We start from the raw sequence: 23,041 nt of genomic DNA on the forward strand, positions 1-23,041 counted from the left end.
ATGTCTCAAGGTCACCTGTGACTCCTTAACAACAGGTGGCAAATCAATAAATAATAATGATAATGAATATGTGAAATTTTTAATCTGAAAATTTGCTATTTATTGGCCCATCTTAAATAACATCACGTGGCGGCACTGTAAACCGCTTTAAAATTATATAAGATAACCGCGAACTAAAGGCATGATTCCACATGCAGATAATAGAGGAAGAGCCAAGAATCGTGATGTTTATTCGCTACCTAGCATTGCGACTTCTATTGTTCTTCTTCGGCGATCCAAAATATAGAACGATCGCAGTTTAGTTCCAAACAGTTTAAACGAAGTCATGATTATTTCGCGGCACATCCGACATTTTATATGTTTTTATACTATAATATATTCATAATAACACAATCAGCCGAAATAGTATCATCAGCCACACGTCGATTTAAATTTAAACAAAAACTAATTTTTGGCACAACATTAAAACAAGGTATCATTAAAAGATGTAACGATCCCGCTTTTATCTCAAGTTTTTGTCCGTGTCGGACGGACAAGTCATCATGTCAAATTCGTATCGCATCAAGCAAGTTTTTGTGACGAAAAATAATTATTATAGAGTCTATAATATAGACAGAGCAGCAGTGATAAAAAACGTATGGAAACCTTACCTATGTTTTTTTTTAATTGCTTATATGGGTGGACGAGCTCACAGCCCACCTGGTGTTAAGTAGTTACTGCTGGAGCCCATAGACATCTAGAACGTAAATGCGCCACCCACCTTGAGATTAAGTTATTATTAGATTATTTAAGTTCTAAGGTCTCAGTATAGTTACAGCGGCTGCCTCACCCTTCAAACCGAAACGCATTACAGCTTCACGGCAGAAATAGGCAGGGTGGTGGTGCCTACCCGTGTGGACTCACAAGAGGTCCTACCACCAGTAAAAAATAGTTTAGTTACAAGCAGTCATTCGTCCTGACTTAACAGGGGGGGGGGGGGATAGTTTATACAGTATCTAGGAAGACATTGAAAACCAAGTGTAGCGTGAGTTCGTAAGTCTATTTAGAGTGTTTTACAGGAATATCGAATATAAATTCAATTATAATTTAAAGGATTTTTCACATTTATTCCATACATTCGATTATTTTTATTGAGTTACAAGTAGACATTCTGTATAGTACAAAATTCGTTTAGTTCTATTTTAAAATTGACTACTACAACATATGTTTATTTGGATCGCGGAATAATGTTTACAGAAGTCAATAGTAAAAATGTGTAATTTTTAGTAATAGTGGACTATTAAAATGATAATTAATCGGCGAATTCTTAATCATGTTTTGGTTTTCGATCGAAAACGTAATTAAGATCTGAAGAAGTACAAGTACAAGTACATGGTATTTCGGTAAACCGATTGTGTAACCGAGAATCATAACGTTAGTAATTAACTGGAATTGCAATGCTAGTACCAAGGTTGCATTTTACGACTGCGATAACTCCTGTTGCTAATGTTATACGGTGCATGTTATATGACTTTGTTCTATTAACTTAACAAACACGCGAATTCCAGACTCGGTTCACTTTGCTTTTAAAAATCATCAAAGAACTCTTAGTCGGACTCATAACGATACTCACCAGTCAGCGATAGTCTTGAAGAGAAATAAACAGTGTACTATTTTAAATATTTTTACATTAATAATAATCGCTAATATATTTTACAATAGTAGCAACTCTGTTTGTATTGTTTGTAATGTTCGTCAACCGAGATTGTATTTTTCAGATACATAGTTGTTGTTTTAAATTTGTTACTTGTATTGGGTAATAAGCTATTTAAAACGGAATGTGTTTTCTTATGAATTTTTTTATTAATTCTGAATGAAACTGTCTTTTTATTTTTTTTGGGAAGGAAGTATTACTAGTGGCCCGGTGGCCCTTTCAGTTTTATCAAGAGAGTCGGGCGAGCACGGGCTCAACCAGGAGATGCGGAATTTACCAACAGTTGTCCGAGCGCCTTCGAAGGAGACCTACCAGCTTTAGGGCAGTTGCTTTGCTAATGCACCTAATGCCTTATACTTATTGGCAATTTTTACATATTTTTTTAATGCTGTAAATAAGTAAACGAGTTCACGGACTACATAAATTCACGGTTTCCCAGGGTCAGCGGGGTATGTGGCCTTATTTTCTTTTCCTACCTACTGGCTGGTAGCCTAAGAGGCCATTCCAGCTACGCCCGGATGGGTAGGTGAGCTCACGGGTTCAACCTGAGAGAATTTGCTAACGCTAGGCCTAGCAAGAGAGAATCTACTACCGGATCGGAATCGAGACGAACTGGGAAGATCCGGCGAGAAACTCAGTGGGCTGTGTCTATAGGCTAAGTCAGGTATGCAATTGGGAAAGTCAGGTGTGTCATCGACAGCCATCCGCCAGCCCGGTGACGTTATTTCCGTGAGTGAGTGTTGCCCGCCTTGTATTCTCCGAGATTTGTTTCGACATGAGTTTTTTATTTATTGCTTAAATGGGCGGATGAGTTTACAGCCCACCTGGTGTTAAGTGCTTACTGAATGAAGCCCATAGACATCTACAACGGTTCCAAATTAAGCCAAGTAAGCGGCTTGAATCTATGAGTCACGAGCGAATTTATATCATTCGAATCCTATGCCAATCGATTATTCTTATGAGTAATTTTTTTTTCTCAGCAAGACGTAAATAAATTAACTAAATAAACTTTTAATTGTTGGCATTTCAAACTCTTCAAATTATTCCATAATTATCAATTACATCACGTTCACACGAATAGCTCTCTTCGTAATGAAATACAGAAAACTGTGAAAGTTTTGCAATAAATTAATATAAACATGACGGATTAGATTATTAAACGCTCGTACCGATTTCGTAAGCAGGAATTTATTAATGACTGTGTAAATTATTAAACTATTATTCATGCATAATATTTAGACACACAAATCTGTCATGGAGCCAACAGAAGTGGCAGAATTTGCCTTTTATGTTTCTTTTTGCTATAGAAAAGATAGCTGACGAACTTCTTGATATTAAATGGTTCCTGGGACACTAGACACAACACCGCGAAAGTCGCTTAAGACATGAGAAGTCTCAATTTTATTACGACTATCAATTTTAAGCCCGCAACGCATGACTGTTTCGAGTCAGTACTAGATAGGGTGGTGGCACCTACTAAAACCCGTATGTAATACGATGTACGAACAGGTCCCAAACAAAAAAAAAAAACGGCTTAAAAAATTGAAAAAAAAGCAAAAAAAGAGCTCAACGGGATGCAGCGGTGAGTGCTCCTGCTGCACCGGCTCCCGCGGTATCAACAATGGAGGTGGACATAAACCCCCCAATCGACCCAACTTTGCAACCGATCTTACAATCGGGAACGACCCCCTTGCCCCAGGCTTAACCAGCCAGCGCGGGCACGACGAAGGGGTACGACGACCCTTCTTCTTCTGTACGAACAGTAATTAAGAAAATTATTATTATTGCGAGTTTGATTTTTGATTACACGATATTATTATTTCATTGAGGAAGTTTATTATGAACGGAAGTTTATTTTTTACTGGTGGTAGGACCTCGTGTGAGTCCGCGCGGGTAGGTACCACCACCCTGCCTATTTCTGCCGTGAAGCAGTAATGCGTTTAGGTTTGAAGGGTGAGGCAGCCGTTGTAACTATACGTGAGACCTTAGAACTTCTATCTCAAGGTGGGTGGCGCATTTACGTTGTGGATGTCTATGGGCTCCAGTAACCACTTAACACCAGGTGGGCTGTGAGCTCGTCCGCCCATATAAGCAATAAAAAAAAACATGTGTTACGTATGTATTTAATTTTTTTTTAAAAGGTACCTGTCTAACCGGAATAGTAGTTTGTATCTGTCCGATGCATTCACCTTGCAGTTTTCTAGTACACTCATCTGTACAATAAATAATAATAAAAAAACTTCAGAGGTGTCAAGGGACACCCGGATGGAACGAAGTTCCTTTCGATTAATTAGTGAAGGAATTGTAATTTTTTTTTTAAAGTTATAATAATAAATTACGGCATTATGAAGAAGAAAAAAACAATACTATGAACTAAATTACTATTGTTGAAACGCTATCTCGAGAAATTGTACTCATTACGCGGACCAATCGGATACGAGCAATGTCACGCGATAAGCGCCTACACGTTGATTGGTCAGAATGACGGATCTAAAAAGTGTCGTGACAACTTTTCGTAAGAATTTTTTCCGTCTAGCCCCCTTTCACAACGCGCGATAAGGAACTTCGTTCCAATAATCAGTATTTAACATTGTTAGAATATCAGTACTCTTCACAGATTACAGTCAAGTTACTATGTTCCTCACAGGGCGTTGCGTCCTACCTCCAACATAATCGGAGCTTTAGCTGCTAGGTTTAACATTTCTTACTAAGACTGTGATATTGAACACAAAACCTTATTTGTATATTTATTTACGTATGCATTTTACATATTATGCGGTTCTTTTCAATTATCTATATTACATAAATAGTGTAGTTTAAACAACAATGTATGTATGTTGTTTGTAAGATGGCTGCGATATTGTTTTACAAATTGAATGAAATTCACTGCGAAGGATGGATACAATTATTTATGACAGGATTATCTTTGTATGAATACAGTTTTATTGTGGTAAAAATCTGTATTCTGTTGTGGCGATAAGAAACTGCGGAATTATTTAAACATTGTTTATGTTTTTCGAGAAACCTATAATAAAAAAAGGTGTCGTGGCCTAAAGGATAAGAAGACGTTCGGTGCATTCGTGTTGAGCGATGCACCGATGTTCGAATCCCAGGCGGGTACCAATTTTTCTAATGAAATACGTCACAAATGTTCACGATTTACTTCCACGGTGAAAGAATACCATCGTGTAATAAAAATCAAACCCGCAGAATTATATTTTACGTATTATTGGTGGTAGGTCCTCTTGTGAGTCCGCGCGGGTAGGTACCACCGTCCTGCCTATTTCTGCCGTGAAGCAGTAATGCGTTTCGGTCTGAAGGGTAGGGCAGCCGTTGTAACTATACTGAGATCTTAGAACTTATATTTTAAGGTGGGTGGCGCATTTACGTTGTAGATGTCTATGGGCTCCAGTAACCACTTAAACACCAGGTGGGCTGTGAGCTCGTCCCTTCGATCAACAATAGTTACTATTGTTGATCGAAGGCTCGTCCACTCATCTAAGCAATAAAAAAAAACTTAACGTGCGTAGAGGCAGTAGTAATATTACGACTCAGTACTATATACATATTAGTAAAATGCACAAACTAAACACCGATTCTTCAAGCTAATCAGTTATCGCCTTGACACGAGGCTACCAAAACATCTGTTAGTAACACTACATCGTATCGACTTAGTGATTGCCCCACTGTGAGAATGGAAAATGTCCATAATAAGCTAAACAGACGTACAATCCAACTGCATACAATGGTTTAGTAGTGCTCTGTGGTTCTCAGCTTCCGACGGCCGGCCTCGTGACGCTTGTTATCACTACTGCAATTAAAAAAAAAAACAGAATACAAAATTAAAACCCTATTAGACTATTGTGGTGAAGTGATCGTGACAGAAGTGCCTTTAATTTTTTTAAAGTGCGATCAAAGTGTATTATTATTAAATTGTTGTGCTTGTTATTGAATCGTTAGGCGTGAAAATGCCTGAATCATTATCGTATTATGGTTTAGCTGTAGATAGGAACCTTGGCGATTTAAAAAATTTATTAAGAACGATCTAATTAAGCATTCAGTGTTACGGCGTGGTTTTCTCACGAACCAATATTGGATTCGTGAATGGAAATCTCATATGATTCGTTTTAAGAGCTCATTTATACTAATAGATAGTTTCTAGATATTTTTTGAATATTATGAAGAATTGCAATAAAATTCAAAAGTGTTTTGAAACAAAAATTTGTAATGCAAAAATATCGAATCAGTAAAACAAATTGCATTAAAACTTTTTTTTCTAATTCATAATACCATTGAACAGTAACCTTAGCAATTCTATTTAGTTAGGTAATAATAATTAAAGCCATAAAAGGCAGAATTACAATGCGTTAAAAATAAATTCCCATTTGAATGTTAACTTTAGAAGGAACCAGAGGTATTATCATGGTTTACAATTGATAAAAACATTTGTTATTTATTAAGCTGTATTCATGATTCTTTAAGCGCCAATACAGGGTTTTCTAAATTGATTGTACATACTAATAATAATTAATACTTAGTATTTTAATAAATCATGTATGAACTTAGATCTTTTTGTAGCTACTTTTTGTGTATGAAACTTGAGTATCTGTTGGGCTTTTGCTATTTGCCTCCATTTGCACACATATTTTGATCTTGAACCCTACAAAGCAAGACTTACAGACAAGTTAGTTTTCTGAAGTTAATAAATTTTGCGTATTCAATAACTTTAGGGTTAATATAATTTTTATTGATTGAATTCCTGTACGCGACTTCAGTAAGATAATTAGTTTCTGCTATTTACGTAACATTAAAGGCTACTACTATAACGTAGTGTATGTGCTATTTACGCGACATCGTACCTAGATAAAAAATTACGCAATACCGTTCAAACTCAGTAGCGAATATTTAAGAATAGCCAGTTGACATTGCCTCGTTTGTGGGAGCGCCATTTTATGTAAATTCCACTTGTAACTACCGCATTTCTACGTTGCGTCAATTTCGAGCGTTAATCAGTGGTAAGAAGGTCGGGCAGGTACGGACGTGGGAGGATCAGTGATAACATTTTTATACAATTATCTAAAACTCTAAAATTTCCATTTTTAAATATTCATTGACAATTTCGTTATGTAATGCGTATTTCCTTTAAACGCTTGCTATTTTCTTACAAGAAAAACAGTTTTATAATTTCAAATATTCCAAGTTCTGAATTGATTTGATTTAAGTTAAATTTTCGTTTTATCATCATTATTATCCTGCCCTTCTCCCAGTCACTTGGGGTCGGCGCAACATGTTTTCTCCTTCCATACTCTTCTACCATTTCTTCGCTCACTCCCCACTTACCCATATCGCCTTTCGCGCAATCCATCCATTTCTTCTTAGGTCTACCTCTTCCTCTATATCCTTCCACATTCATAGTTCACACTTTCTTACCAACCTCATTTTCATTTCGTCTCATCACATGTCCGTTCCATCCCAAACGCGCACTCCTCAGCTTCTCTGTCAGAGGTGCCACTTTCAGACTTCCTCTAATATATTCATTCCGTATTCTATCCATTCTCGTTACTCCGCACATCCATCGCAACATTCGCATCTCTGCTGCATGCAATCGTCTTTGATCCGCCACTTTTGTTGGATATTATTAACTTAAATTTTCGTTTTAATCACTCTTAATTAATCCTGTTCTTCAGCCTGTCTCAAATAGCCTCATTTTCACGGGCCAAGCTGGACTCGTGAGTTTACGATTTACATAGTCTTAAGCAATAGCTTTCTAGTATCGATTCGGGGTTGGTCTACACTAAATTTAATTTATTACCAAAATAATGGTACGGTATAACGCGACAAAAACAATTTTAGTGCTTTCGAATTTTCGGTGGCAGTTCCAAATGTTAAATAAAATGTGGCTGGTTTATCCGTATTTGGAACGGGCATTAGTCGGTGTATTCACCTTGCATTCGGGATCGCCTTGCGGTGACTCATATGACATTCGATATGTGGACATTGTGGCCACCAGAGCGACGCGGTTCGTGTGACAGTGCCTTTTTGTATGGTGCCGATTTTTTATTCATTTCGAAACTTGTGATAGATAGATATCGATTACCGAATCGATACTTCATTTCGTTGAACCAGAGTCAGTTTTTTTTATTAATTAATCGGGACAAAGGAGGTCGTTGTTCGTCTAATGTTAAGGTTATCGCAGCCCTAAGCATAAGATCGCTTTTGAAGTAATTACGTGTTATATAATACTAGTTCACCTCCACGTCACACCAACTTCAGTAAATAAAGCAAATATTCTGGCAGGCTGATACCGTTACTGTCGTTTTGTCTATACCATCGCGTAGCAATCACTCGTCCTGATTAGCTGTTAGCGGTAGTTTGGAAAGCTGCCCTCCCGGTTGGGCCTTGAGTTTAATTATCTCGGTAAAACTGGAAAGGCCTTTCGAGATTCCCGCATCTCAAAAAAAGGTTAGGGCTTCGAAAATTGATACACTGTTAGTAAATTAACTATTGATTGTTCAGGTTTTCCTCATAGCAAACGACCAGGAAGCATTAAGGTATAGAATCGCATGTTAATTCTATACGAAAACTACGTAGAACAAAGCATGTCTGAGCTTTGGTCACGTAATTCTAATATAACAATATTGTCATGCACACAATATGTTTGATGCATTGTGTTTATTTAATATTAAGGTACGATAATACGATTCATCAATTCCGGTTAAGAATTTCAATGGAAAAGGAATGCGTTTTGAGAATGTTTTTTTAAGTTCTGTAAGCTGAACTCTGAGATAAGCCTTGTAAGAACGTTTTTGTCCAAAATCAACAATGGTGTTGGGACTGTTGGGAGTGTCAATTCTAAATCGCAATTATTTACAAGTGTAGAGTTTAGAATTCAATTAAAATCTAATATTATGAAACCTTAGAAATCGTAGTTTTTCAGATCTACTCAATCTCGTGTAATATCAGTAAAATTTGACGATGTTTTGTTTTTTTTTTCTAAAATTTTTATAATTGGAGTTTACTCCTTTAGAATCGATTTACATATATAGGCCCGGGGTATGAAAATTATGGGGACCAAAATCGTACTAGCATGTCACACGAAATGCGTTATGCGCCTGATTGCGCATGTCACACGAAATGCGTTATCGCAGGTGACGCCGGGCTGCTGCGCCGGCAGTCCGCCACAAAGCCTCGTACTGATCGCGCGTTTCTCTCATTATTGTATTTTCATATATTTGTTAGTCGTTTGTTTTGTGTCTCGTTAATTTGTTAATAATCTGTAGTGTATCGTGTTGTCGTAATATAGAACTATTTCTCGTATTGTTTCGTTTAATTTTTTATATCCAGTAAACTCCAGTCGTGCGTCGGAGCGGACACACACACTTTTTTTTTACTAATTTTACTAATTTATACACTGCCTTCAGCTCTAATACTAGGGGCAGGCTTAGGGACCCCGGTAACCGTACTCGTCGAACTCGACAAAGAGGTCGACGTGCAACCTAACCCATGCATCAGCCCGCTGAGTTTCTCGCCGGATCTTCTCAGCGGGTCGCGATTCCGATCCGGTAGTAGATTCATTCGCGAAACAATTGCTCTTGAGTTGTTAGGTCTCCTTCGGAGGCGCTCGGGCAGTTGTTAGCAAATCCCACCCCTCTTGGCTGAGCCTTTGCTCGCCCACCTGTCCTGGTGAAACTGGAAAGGCCTTCGGGCCACCAGTAAACTTTCAATCATAAAAAAAAAAAAAAAAAATTATACACACGTACCTTGCCTTCATTCCCGCAAAGCCATTCACCGCCTTTTGCCTTTTTCTCTTTTTTTTTCTTTTCTTTTTTTTGTATTTCATTTTATTTTATTTGATGTGAAAGGCAATAAATAATTTTTATTATTTATTGTTATTTTATTATTATTATACGTAATATTGAGGATTCAGTTTATGATTACGTAAAGAAAACGATCTATTTATTATCGGAGAAAAAACTATGTTTAGCTCTGAGGGACGAAGACAGAAAATGTATTTTTGGGCTTGTTTGTTTTAATTTCATTTTTCATCCATATTCATTCTTTAAGATATACTAGTGGTCCCGCAGTAGTCGAAATTCGACTATAATTAATTGAAGTTATAAGTTTGAACATTATTATGGTTCCATTGTCAAAGACTATTATGCTTCTGTAATCACAGATTTCGCCAAAATTACACTATAGACAAATAATATTAAAGACTAACAATATTGATCTATTCTCAATTGGATCACAGGCTAAACAATAAACAAAAGAGTATATATGAGTGTGTGTGTGTGTGTCAAATACATGGCAGGGTGTGTAATGCTTTTTTTTTATGTGATGCACCATTTATGCCTAATAAAAAAAATAGCATTGAGCACTCCTTCTCGATATTCTCTATAAGTGTGGAAAATTTCATACTCCTCCGTCCGCGCAAATTTCGTAAAAAGGAGTACAGCGTTTTTGCTTCACGTATTAATATATAGATAAGTATATGTCACTTAAGTTAGGTGTATTGAACTAATAACTTGATGTATTACCAAACTTAAGTAATACTTTTGCTTGAAAGCAACAAATATACTGCTCATTAAAACAAGTGTCAACGACTCACCACGTTTCATAGTAGAGGTAAAATTTCTGTACAGTGCATTCGTATTTTAAAACTTTTTTGCATAATTTTATGCAAAATGGAAATTGCTATTGTATTGCTTATTATGGGACATTAAAATTCGGAGAAATATTGTTGTTGATGTTATGCGTAGTTTTAAATTTGAAGTAAATAACCTTTTGAAGTTCAAAGGTGATCGACGGTAAACCGACAGTAAATAAAACTCGTTTGTATATTTTACAGCTAGTATTTGGTCACTGGTTTAACCGTCGACGTCGCCCAAAGCGCGTCATCACGGATCCTCCTGATCCATTAACGGTGCTTTTAGGCACTACAACCACCGGTCACCGTCCTCGTCGAACCCGTCGCTTGCGACGAAGGGCTCGACGAGCGAATTAGCCCATAGACACAGCCCACTGATTTTCTCGCCGGATCTTCTCAGTGGGTCGCGTTTCCGATCCGGTGGTAGATTCTGCGAAGCATGGCTCTTGCTAGGGCCAGTGTTAGCAACACTCCCGGTTCCAGCCCGTGAACTCATCTACACATCAAGGAGAAGCTGAAATAGCCTCTCAAGGCTAGGTAGCCTATCATACAATCGAATTGGTATTAACGAAATTAATTTTCAACATTAATTTTAATAACATTAATTTTGAACTGGAAAACAACATATTCTGGCACGTTCCACAATATCGCTCCATATTAGAACTGCTGTCGATTTCAGACACGATAATTAATAGCCTATTACGAATTATGAGCTTAATAAAAATACTTTTTTTAATTGTGTAGAAGGATGAACAAGCTCACTGCCCATCTGTTGTAGCTACCAGTGCTCATAGAGATTATAACGTAAATACAATACCTATCTTGTAATATGAGATTGAAGTCTCAGTTTGCATTGTATATCCCTTGTGCTGCCCTTCAAACAGGAATACATTACTGATTCGCTACAGAAATAAGCAATATGGATTCGCCTATCCATGCGGGCTTACAATACGCCCTACCATTAGCTCAAATCCCTGCGGATAAGGGTCAAAATAAAAACCATCCAAGAGATTCCTGGTAGATAAACCGTCAAAAAGTTTGTTAACAACGGAATATTGTGTGATGTGGTAATTTATATTTGTATAATCTTTGATCTTAGTGATTCTCTTTTCGAGTTTGGGAATAGGCTATGTAAGGTATAAACTTCTTTCTGTATATCGACTGAATGTTCCTTTCTTTTTTTCCTACCTATGCTGATAGTCTTAGAGGCTATTTTAACTTCTCCTTGACGTGTAGGTGAGCTCAGGGGGCTCAAACCAGAAGTGTTGCTAACACTGGCCCTAGCAAGAGCAGTGTTTCGCAGAATCTACCACCGGATCGGAAACGCGACCCACTGAGAAGATCCGGCGAGAAACTCAGTGGGCTTTATTCTCTAGAAACTGAATTTGAAACTAGTTTAAAGTCTTACAGTTACCAAATACGGAATATTTCATTTTTCGAACGTAAAGTTCTTTCGAGACGCAACAAATCTTTGTCAGAGCTTACAAATGTACGACCTTGTGTGGCCAAAGGGTCAGGTGGTCGGATAACGAGCCGGTTTACGATCTTCAATCACTTTCGGTTTCATGCGCGTTCACAGTTTGAACTACATCTTGCTCAATATGAGATATAACTGTTTGTTTATTGATTTGTAACGTTCACTTCAATATGGTTCTGTTTTGTACGAATGATGATAGTTCATGATAATATTTAGTTTACATTGATTGATCATTTATTAACTCTTCAATTTACTATAGTCTTATGGCCAACATATTCTTAATATAGACGGAATGTAAATAAGAGTTTTTTTTGGAAGTAACAGTTTTTTTACTACCAAAAATGAACAGATTAGTTTTTGAACCATCTTATTTTAAGCGATGCAATCAAAGTCTACAATATATTATGCTACTAGACAGAAATAGACAGATTTATGGCACATCCCCGCGCGGGCTTCCAATGCAATCATGCTACTATTATGTTACTGCACGTTAACAACTAATAAACAAACAAAAAACTGTATTCAGTTCATACGCGGTAAAAGAGAAACCTGCAGAAGTATATTCAATCTCGGTTTTTCGTTAGCAAAATCCTATTGATACGGTTGTGTTTTTTCATTATTTCCTTTCGTTTCACCGAGCTTCAAATCATAACGGTTGGTATTTTTATTAATCTGACCAATTTCAGGGATGTCTAAGGTTTGAGTAAAATATACAATGAGCAGAAAATACAGTTATGATATTTACCAAAGTCTTATAATATATTGTGCAATGGATACGAAAATATATTATCTTTTTATCGGTAAAACCTTTCCTTTTATCTGACAGCTCCGCTGAAGAACGACCTTTGCGTAGAGTCAAGGCGTCTCAATAATACAACTCCCTGCCTTTATATAGTTTTGGCAATCCATCAGACTTTATATGGAACGAACTTTTGTGTATGTTTCGTAAATTATCTCAGCTCATAGCGACATTGGACATGAGAAGCATTGGTATAATTAACTTCCTGTTCCCACACTGTCTTATGTGTTTTTAATGTTTTACAATTATAAATGTTCATGAGTATTATGTTATCTTCGTACTGTGGTAGAGGAATAATCTACATGAAACTTTAACGACCTTTTTTTTCCAAAAAACGGCTAATTTTTATTGTTGTGCAGTACCAGTCAGTTTGTAATCTAGTAATAATTGAAAACAACGGTTTTTTTGACGAGTTTGTCTTATTATGTTTTTCTCTACATTTTTTATAACGTCAATATTTATGACGAATTAGTTAAGCCCGGCCCGTTTGCTAGCTGATCTTTGGTTTAACTTTGATCCGATCGGTACCAAGCTTCACAGGATTATCCTGCTAGGGCAATTTGAAGATTTCTTAAAAAAACGAATCAGCCGCTTCGGAATCTATGGGAAACATTCATCGACTTTAATACATAAAGGTGTCGATTTTCCATAACGATTTTCGTGGTTCATCGTAAACCAAATGTAGTCTTGCGCCCTAATATTTTATTTAAAAAAAATAGTTTATTTTCTAATGCCATTCGCATTAGTAACATTGCAAACAAGCTATCAAACTTCAGCACTCGTGAAGATACTAATAGGTACAGAAAACACAACCAGATAAAATGAAAACGAAAAGATTCTGTGACGAATTTTAAAGAGCTCACCTTTTATTTTAATCCGATTGGGATCACCTCGTCTGTCAATCAAGCTAATAAGAACATACGATTTAAGTCATTGTCATGGAAGCGAATTGAGTAATAAAAATGCTGGTGGCTAAGCTGCATCGATACAAGATAAGCAAAAATCTACACGCAAATTACACAGTAGATAGCTAATAGAGTATGATCGATCGTTTTAAGGCAGGTACACTATAACCTTGTCAATTCGAAACTTCTGTCGATATTTATGATGTGCACCGCCCTCGTTCCATTACATCGGTACACGTCGAGATCGGTGCCCGATAGCTGCTATTGTTTGACTCATACTTTATTAGGGCTGGTCGTTAGAGTATCTATACTAATATTATAAAGAGGAAAGATTTGTTTGTTTGTTTGTTTCGAATAGGCTCCGAAACTACTGGACCGATTTGAAAAAATCTTTTTCCATTAGAAGCCGACATTGTCCCTGATGAACATAGGCTACTTTTTTTAAAAAAAATTTTATTTTATTTTTTTGGTTTCATGTGTGTTTAAATGTTTCCGAAGCGAAGCGAGGGCGGGTCGCTAGTAAAATAATAAAATTCTGCCATCAAATTAACACTACGTCAGGTAGTTAGGTCTTTTTTTTTCTTAAAGAAAATAATGCAACGTCTGAATGTGTTCAACGATTTAGGGTGATGAGCATAATTTTAAAGCTTCTTAAGCCAATAAAATTTTCGGAGACAAAATCAAATGACTCAGTCGTAAAACGCGATTGTGTCAGCCCTAAATACAAGGCGAAGCTTCCATTATTGGCTGTCTAAATATTGTATTGTATGTGTATGAGGGTTCTAAACACTTCATTGTTTCACGGATCAGTGTCCGAATTCGATGGGCCGTACAGATAGGTCCCGATAGCCCCCGGGTAATGTAGTGCATAGACTATTAATCCACTCAATGAATATTTGCATGATGCAATTTACTCATTGGGCAGGATAAAAGTCATTTGTATAGTAACCTAACGTTGATTGTTATGGGAAATATCTAATAATAATAAAATTCTAATATCTAATAATAATAATAATAAAAATAAATATATGGGAAATTAATTCCTTATTTCCGCCACGACAGACGATTTTACAGATTTCAATGTTACTTAAAACACTTGAATACTAACATTTTTATCGCTTTGAAAATGTCGATTTTGTCCTGCTATTTGTTCTTTTAAATGGGGAGACAAGCTTATAGTCCACCCGTTATTCAGTGGTTACATGGAGTCGAAGTCTCAAGAACATCCCACAACAGCTGTCACACCCTTTTGATCGAAATCCCAGATCGCTTAGTTTACTTACGTTACTTAATGCGTCATATAAACATTCCTTGAAATGCCAACAAACTTATGTTTTAATCGGATTAACTTTTTTTTTTAAATCCTTTCTATGCCGATGCCTTGAGAGGCTATTTCAGCTTGTCCTTGACGTGTAGGTGAGCTCACGGGGCTCAAGCCGGAGTGTTGCTAATACTGGCCCTAGCAAGAGCAGTGCTTCGCAGAATCTACCACCGGATCGGAAACGCGACCCACTGAGAAGATCCGGCGAGAAACTCAGTGGGCTGTGTCTATGGGTTAATTCGCTCGTCGAGCCCTTCGTCGCAAGCGACGGGTTCGACGAGGACGGTGACTGGTGCTTGTGGTATCTAAAAGCACCGTTAATGGATCGGGAGGATCCGTAATGACGTGTTTTGAGCGACGTCGACTGCTTACCATTCGGTCTACAGGATCGGGTATGAATCGTCCTAATGAACTCGTAAAGACTTCCTGACAGCTAGTAATCTCTCCGTCCCATTACATTCCATCTCTAATTGAGAAAGTTCGACCTACGAGACAAGCCGTTTGCTTTGTGATACTTTAGAGAAGAAATGTAAATAAAACTAACATAATATCGTTAAAACAAAATAAGATACGGTCTTCGTGCTGACGGCGTTACATTGAAAATCAGTAAACACAATAGATTGCATGTACCTGATTTGAACAATAAAGTGGTGCATCCACTATGCACTGCGGGGTAGCCTTGGGCGTCTCACTGCGCTGAACATGCTAGTCTTGCATTGTTAATAATATAGAACAAACTAGAACACGGAATATATTATATTAAATTAGAATGAGAAAAGAATACGCACGCATGCTTATTTTGTTTGACGGCAGCCGTTCTGTGTGGCACGTGGGACGTGGTTAAACCAGAGTTCAAAATATAATTAAGATAGTGTCGTGGAATTTAAATTAAGTTAATAATATTGACTATGGTCATTCTGTGAAACTCTTGACGTGGTAAATTCCGCTTTTATATTAAATATATTATGCTAATATTTATAAGAAAAATATAAAATATGAAAATTACTAAAATGGTAAAGATTTCTTGACAAAATCGCAAATAAAAAATTGTATAATTTTTTTTTATTGCTTAGATCGTGGACGAGCTCACGGCCACGGACTGATGTCCTGATGTTAAGTGGATACCGGAGTCCATAGACATCTACAACGTAAATACTGCCACCCACCTTGAGATATGAGTTCTAAGGTCTCATTATAGTTACAACGGCTGCCCCAGCCTTCAAACCGAAACGCATTACTGCTTCACGTCCGAAATAGGCAGGGTGGCGGTACCTACCCGTGTGGACCCACAAGAGATCCTACCACCAGTATATACTTTATCACATAAAAACCTGGTCCAAATGTTTTACCACGAAGCGATCGTTCGAATCGATCGAAGCGTTGTTGTTGTATGTGTCATACTGTAATAGCCGAATGGTAAACCGTCGACGTCGCCCAAAGCGTCATCACGGATCCTCCTGATCCATTAACGGTGCTTTTAGGCACTACAACCACCGGTCACCGTCCTCGTCGAACCCGTCGCTTGCGACGAAGGGCTCGACGAGCGATTTAGCCCACAGACACGGCCCACTGAGTTTCTCGCCGGATCTTCTCAGTGGGTCGCATTTCCGATCCGGTGGTAGATTCTGCGAAGCACTGCTCTTGCTAGGGTCAGTGTTAGCAATTCTCCGGCTTGAGCCCCGTGAGCTCACCTACACACGCTAGGGTAAGCTGAAATAGCCTCTCAAGGCTATCAGCATAGGTAGGGAAAAAACTATAATAATTATTATTACAAGGAAATTGAGGTTTTGAATCCATGTCTCAAGCTCCACTCTTGTAATGCCAGGCTGTCAATTTAACCGCTAAACACTACTAGAGCCTTGAGCTGTTCCCAAAACAACGGAAAGCTTTCTCAAATCACGTTTTAGAAATCCTTGTGAGGATACAAGTTCATTCGTATTTCACATTGGCGACCAACGTGAAGTTACCAGTCGAACCGGGCGCATCGGCAGTGACTGCGGTCGACCTCACAGCGTCGCGCTGCGGTGACCACTGCAAGGCCGCGACCTTAGACATTGAAACTAAATCTAAGCTGTCTGTGCCCGTAGTAATTTTCCGTGACAAACGTCGATTTTTCTTTCTCTACATCATATATCATATCTTTTCTGTTGCAAATCTATTTATTAAAACACAAATAATGATTGGCAATATTAATATTAACACAAAATGTAACAATCATTATTTTAAATTAATTAATTAATTAAATTATCTCTTATGGAATGCTCCTAATGAAAAAAAAAAATTTTTTATTGTTTTTATTTTATTTTATAGATAGATGATTGAACGAGCTCATGATCCACTTGGTGTTAAATGGTGTTAACGGAACCCATCGCACTTCAAACCATAACGCATGAATGCTTCGCGACAGAAACAGGATGGTGATGCTTATCACTTCTGATGCACAGCATAATACGTTCTACTCACTAATATTTAGGTTTTATTCGTTTTTAATATCTTTGTTTTGATTTTATTTATAGTACTGGTTTTTTCTAAATATTTTTTTCTATAATGTGACGTTATCATTTTAACGCCAATGAAATAAAATTGTGTGATTTACTACTAAGAATACCTATACGTTAATGAGTTCATTGGCTTTTCTAGTTTCATTCGACTAAGGTCGCACCGATTAATACTAGTTTTGAAATATTTTATTCGCAGTATTTATTCATCAAAACGCCTGAATACAATTTTAGGAAAATGTGACTTCTTGTTCGATTCTATTTAAGATGAAGGGCGTTTTATTTTATTTTTACTTGACAATATTAACGACAACGAAAAATTGAGAAGTTGTTATCAGATGGGTCTTTCATTAAAAAATCAGATTTGCAATGTTACAAAATAGTGTATGGTAAAAAATGACGAAGCGAAGCAGTGAAGACGTCACTAGATAGAGTCAAGAATCGATAAAATCAGATTAACATATCGATAATATCCACACAAGCTACTGTCATTATAAATCATTCGGACGCAACGATCTGTCACTCGGCTGACATGCACTCAATTGTCTATGGTCAGGGGTGATTGACCGGATAAAGTTTTTTTACGTCACCTTTTTAGAACGACACAACTTAATAATTCGAGATATTTAATATGCTTTTTGGATCCTATGTTATTTGTGCAATTCAGAATATTTTTGGAGTTTACTCCTTTAGAATCGATTTACATATATAGGCCCGGGGTATGAAAATTATGGGGACCAAAATCGTACTAGCATGTCACACGAAATGCGTTATGCGCCTGATTGCGCATGTCACACGAAATGCGTTATCGCAGGTGACGCCGGGCTGCTGCGCCGGCAGTCCGCCACAAAGCCTCGTACTGATCGCGCGTTTCTCTCATTATTGTATTTTCATATATTTGTTAGTCGTTTGTTTTGTGTCTCGTTAATTTGTTAATAATCTGTAGTGTATCGTGTTGTCGTAATATAGAACTATTTCTCGTATTGTTTCGTTTAATTTTTTATATCCAGTAAACTCCAGTCGTGCGTCGGAGCGGACACACACACTTTTTTAAACTAATATCACGCGATATTACCGGTTGACTATCAACAATATTAAAGAGATTTAATAATTTATAAAATATTGACAATTGTTGTATGTAAATATTATAAATTACAATTATACTTCCTTAATAATGTCCCTGCATTTAAATTTTCCCGTAGGAGTTGACATAAGCGGAAATACTTTCCATTTCGTTTCAAATGAGTATGCAACAGCGCAGCCCTATTTGAACGAGACTAGGGTATCCATCATTTTATTTCCCTTTCATTTTTTCGTCACACAATTAATTATCATTTATAGCTTTATAACTCCAAGATTTCAGTTACAGAAGTAATAATATTACGTAGGCGACATATCTTCGCGATCCTTACTTTAGTCGTTTTTCACTAGGCAATAGATTATTTTCCTAAGGCTACTACGCTTAAATTCCTTTCTTAATTATAATTTTTATGTTTCTAAAAAAACTGTCCCGGAAAATACATTACTGAGATTCTTTACCGTTATATACTAACATAGTTATATTATATTTTACGGGTTCAACAGAACAGTGCAATCCCAGCGGAAGCAGAACCATACAAACTGAATACTCATCGGGTCACTACTGTATTGTGCGCCAAAAGAAAATGTTAATCTGCAATTAATAATTGAATTACTGCTAAGCCTTGATTTTCCTTCAGTCAGTTATCAGCGAGGGTATTGAACACACGATTTTCCACAGTTTTCGCGATTTCCCGAGTTTTTTTTTAACAAATCGTTTTTATATAATTGTATTAGGTGTTATATTAATACTAGATTCAATAATCATATTTTTTTATTAAGATTATGGTGATATTTAGTGTTATGATTTTAATAAGCAGTGATAATTAAGTGATAAATTATTTTATGAACTTACATGGTGACTGTATTTACGTTGAGTGAACATGGCGCCATCAAGCGACGGCCACGTGTACTATTACGATTTATTTCGCCAGCACCCGAACACGGGTACGAGTTTTATAGTTTAGGCTACTCGGTAAGAGATGGCGCTGCATTTTAAATTTAACTATGCGTTTTAAAAAAATATATTATTATTTATGTAAAAAGGCTTCAGTATTGTTAATTGTAAAAAATAATTATTTTACTGATTGTTATTATTTTTTACGGGCATTAAAGTTGATTTATTTTAGTTATTAATTTTATAGTGATTTTTGTTTTAATGATAGCAAATTATCCATACAACACGTCAGATTTAAATAATATTAGGTAGATCTAACAAAACAACGTTATTGTTTCAGGCTGAGCCCGGAGACACTATTGCTACAACCAAAGAAGGTTAGTTTTTTAATCTTTTTATAAAAAAAAGTTTTCACATTAAATAAGTTCTTGTCTTGTTGATGAACGCACCCTAAGAGTCCAAAAAGGGGATTGCCCACTCTCCATAGTGTGTTAGGCCCAAGATGGACATCAAATATTACTATAAAAATGTACTGATTCAAATTCTTAAATGTATTGGATATCTAAAAAATATATTGAAATTGACGCCACTATTATAAAAAATATAATAAAAATAAAAACTCGTTTTGAGGTTAATTTTCTATATAAATAAGTGTCGGATTGTGAGATACTTCAAGAACTTTTCTTTTCTTAATGTATAAGATGTTCCTAATATATTTTTATCCAATAGGGTATAAAAACACACTTAATTCTTTAAATATCTATATTTTCTTCATCTTCATACACAATTAGTATCATCTAAAAATAGCAGAGGAGAGCATATACACGGTTTTAAATCTCGGTCAGGGTAAAACCACAATTCACACAATGTTTTTTAGTCGTACTATGAAACGTTATTGATAAAAGTAAAATAAATCGAAGAAAAATCAAAACACATCCATTTTGTACGCAAGCACAACACCACAAGCAGCAAGCGAAGTGTCAGTCAGTCAGATTAAATTCAGTGTTGTCTGTATAAAGAAAAATAATTACATGAAATTCACATATCGATTATTTTTTTAAATAACCGATAATTGATTTATATCTTAATCTTTTTTTTACGAGTACACATTATTTTTTATGTTTTTGTTTTAGTTGTACATATTTAAATAACAATACTAGTAAAGTTTTTTTTATTGCTTAGATGGGTGGGCGAGTTCACAGCCACCCTGGTGTTGCTAAGTGGTTACTCGAGCCCACATACATCTACAACGTAAATGCGCCACCCACCTTGAGATATAAGTTCTAAGGTCTCAAGTATAGTTACAAGTTAAAGTCCAATGGGTATGTCTTCGATGTTATTTTATGTGCATAAAATCCATTAAAATCGTTTGATTAATGATAATACTTAAAATGATTTATTTATATGTTTTATTTATATACTCAAAATATTTACTACATACGTAAAAGGATTTGAAGCTGGCAATATTTTTCCCGCAAAAATAAAAATCCTTGTTTTTTCAATAGAGTTACTTTTTTTAAACTACTTATTGTAAACTATAGTGGCGCTTATTTGCAAGAAAGTAAATGCATATTTATTTATGACAAAATTAATGCACTAAGTATTTTTTCTATAATCTATTGTCCGCTTTGGGCCTAAAATGGGCCATCCCCTTTGTGACGTCTAGAGCAAGATGTACTTAAATTACGGATAAATTTACAGAAGAATGGGTGACTCGTAAAACAAGTGAAGTCACAACGACCCGGCAGATAGAGACAAGGGTCAAACGTGAACTAATATTAGAAGACGGACGCATCCTGAGTGATTCTGGGCCGAAGATATCTACGTCAGTCAACGAGGACACGCACACCACTAATTTACAACAGACTGAAGTGAGTCTTACAACTTGTTTCTAGAAAGTACATTAATGTATTCATGACTTATCGAGAACACTTTTTCTTGAAATGTAAATCAATATTGTCATTAACATTAAATGATTTCTTTTCAGCAATTTAAATGCAACTAACATCCTCTCCGTTACTTTTTTTTTTCCTACCTAAGTTGATAGCCTTGAGAGGCTAGTTATTAATACTCAACTATGATTTTTATAACATTAAATCGGCTATATAAAGTCAGCAGCTTAGTAATTGAACGGAATTAATTTTGAGATTCAATTTAATTTAGTAAAACGCCACGGTTCGTAATAAATGTAAAAAAAAATTGTCGATAAATAGAATTGAAATCCATAAATTTGTTAAGGTTTGCGCATCATATATTAATGGTACTCGGCTGAAGCCTCTCTTGAAGTACTAACAATACCATAAACGTTGTGTGCGACACATTCATGTGACATAAAAAAAAACACGACTTATTACGATTATTCACTTATTACGTCAAATTTAAGGTATTCTCTTTACATTTTTGAAGGAATCTGGAATAGGCGTTTCTTGGGCTTTTTTGGTTTTCGGAGTGTTGACTCAGAACACAGAAACAGAGATTTGACGCTATTTCGATGTTTCTCGAAGAAATCTTTGATATATTCTTCCCCGACTTGTGGCAGCACGAACGTTGTTTTAAGAACAATCATTCAAATGATATCATTGATCATTTATTTTATTTTAGCATCGCGTTCCAGAAGGCCAAAATGATAATGCCGCTTCAACAACAAAGATTGATGGAGCTATTGGAGCACCCGCTGATGGTAAATATTTTATTAAATTAAGAGCTGCATTTCTGTTTAAAGTATGTTTACTGGTTGTGGGATTTCCTAAAGCAGTTAATTTTTATTTCTAACATATGGGCAGGCAAGCTTACGATTGATCTGATGCTAAGCGGTTACCAAATGTAATACCGATGCTAAGTTTCAACCCTGAAGAATTCTTAATTGAAAAACGGCCTATTTTAAATATCAAATGAGATCGCACAAAAAAATAGGTTGGCTATATGCATATGTCTTATAGACAACTTAATAGATTTTATGGTAACTGGTATTAATTCAATATTAATATTAATACCATAGGGTTGACGATATCTTATTAAAATTTGAAAAAAAAAATCTATATTAAAGCTCCAGATTTATTATCAATATAATTGGAAGAAAATATTGAAATATATTTTTTAGAAGTGGACGGACTTCAAACGATCGTCGGTGAAGTGTCACCCGCTGGAGCAAAAGTCTTGGTTTCGTCGAGCGTTGTTGCTAACCCTGATGGTAAGGTCAGGGAGAGCCATGACCTTCGCGTGCTCACGAGGAACATAACCGAACGAGTGAAAGAGACGGAAGAGCGGATACACAAAGGGGATACAACACATGAGGTAAGTTTAAAATTAATTGCATTATAGTAATGCAGAGTAAATTACGTTTCATTGTACCGCTGTATAAATGACTAGCTGACCCGGCAGACTTCGTAGTGCCTCAATCGATAAATAAAAGACCTAAAATTTTGTATAAAATAAACTTAAAACAAACAAAAGGAATCCGTCCGACGGGATACACATCCAAGGGAAAACAAAATTGCTATTTTTATTTCATTCCGAGCATTTTCATGTTTATCTACCTTTTAAACCTTCTCTGGACTTCCACAAATAATTCAAGACCAAAATTAGCCAAATCGGTCCAGCCTTTCTCGAGTTTTAGCGAGACTAACGAACAGCAATTCATTTTTATATAATATATTGATATTGAATTTCTCGAATATGTAATTTTTATGTTTGGATATTAAAACACGCAACCGTTGGAGGGATTGG

The 23,041-nt window shown here is 36.2% G+C and overlaps 2 protein-coding genes across 4 annotated transcripts in view; both read left to right on the plus strand.

Moving 5' to 3' along the window:
• LOC101747091 (serine/arginine repetitive matrix protein 1) overlaps window positions 1–23,041 on the plus strand; it is a 177,580-nt gene that overhangs the window by 37,629 nt on the left and 116,910 nt on the right. Inside the window, exons 1-6 of one of the 2 annotated variants that reach the window (XM_021351950.3) lie at window positions 5,454–5,599; window positions 19,201–19,393; window positions 19,656–19,692; window positions 21,017–21,186; window positions 21,917–21,995; window positions 22,416–22,609. In XM_021351950.3, coding sequence (XP_021207625.1) covers window positions 19,274–19,393; window positions 19,656–19,692; window positions 21,017–21,186; window positions 21,917–21,995; window positions 22,416–22,609 — 600 coding nt within the window. In that variant the 5' untranslated portion in view covers window positions 5,454–5,599; window positions 19,201–19,273. Of the gene's footprint in view, window positions 1–5,453; window positions 5,600–19,200; window positions 19,394–19,655; window positions 19,693–21,016; window positions 21,187–21,916; window positions 21,996–22,415; window positions 22,610–23,041 lie in introns of those variants that run through there. The other variant, XM_012695519.4, reaches the window with a different exon arrangement.
• UGT39C1 (UDP-glycosyltransferase UGT39C1) overlaps window positions 1–23,041 on the plus strand; it is a 155,754-nt gene that overhangs the window by 10,240 nt on the left and 122,473 nt on the right. The window lies entirely within an intron of this gene.

This window comes from Bombyx mori, chromosome 8 (assembly GCF_030269925.1).
Source record: "Bombyx mori chromosome 8, ASM3026992v2".
NCBI classification, from domain to species: domain Eukaryota; kingdom Metazoa; phylum Arthropoda; class Insecta; order Lepidoptera; family Bombycidae; genus Bombyx; species Bombyx mori.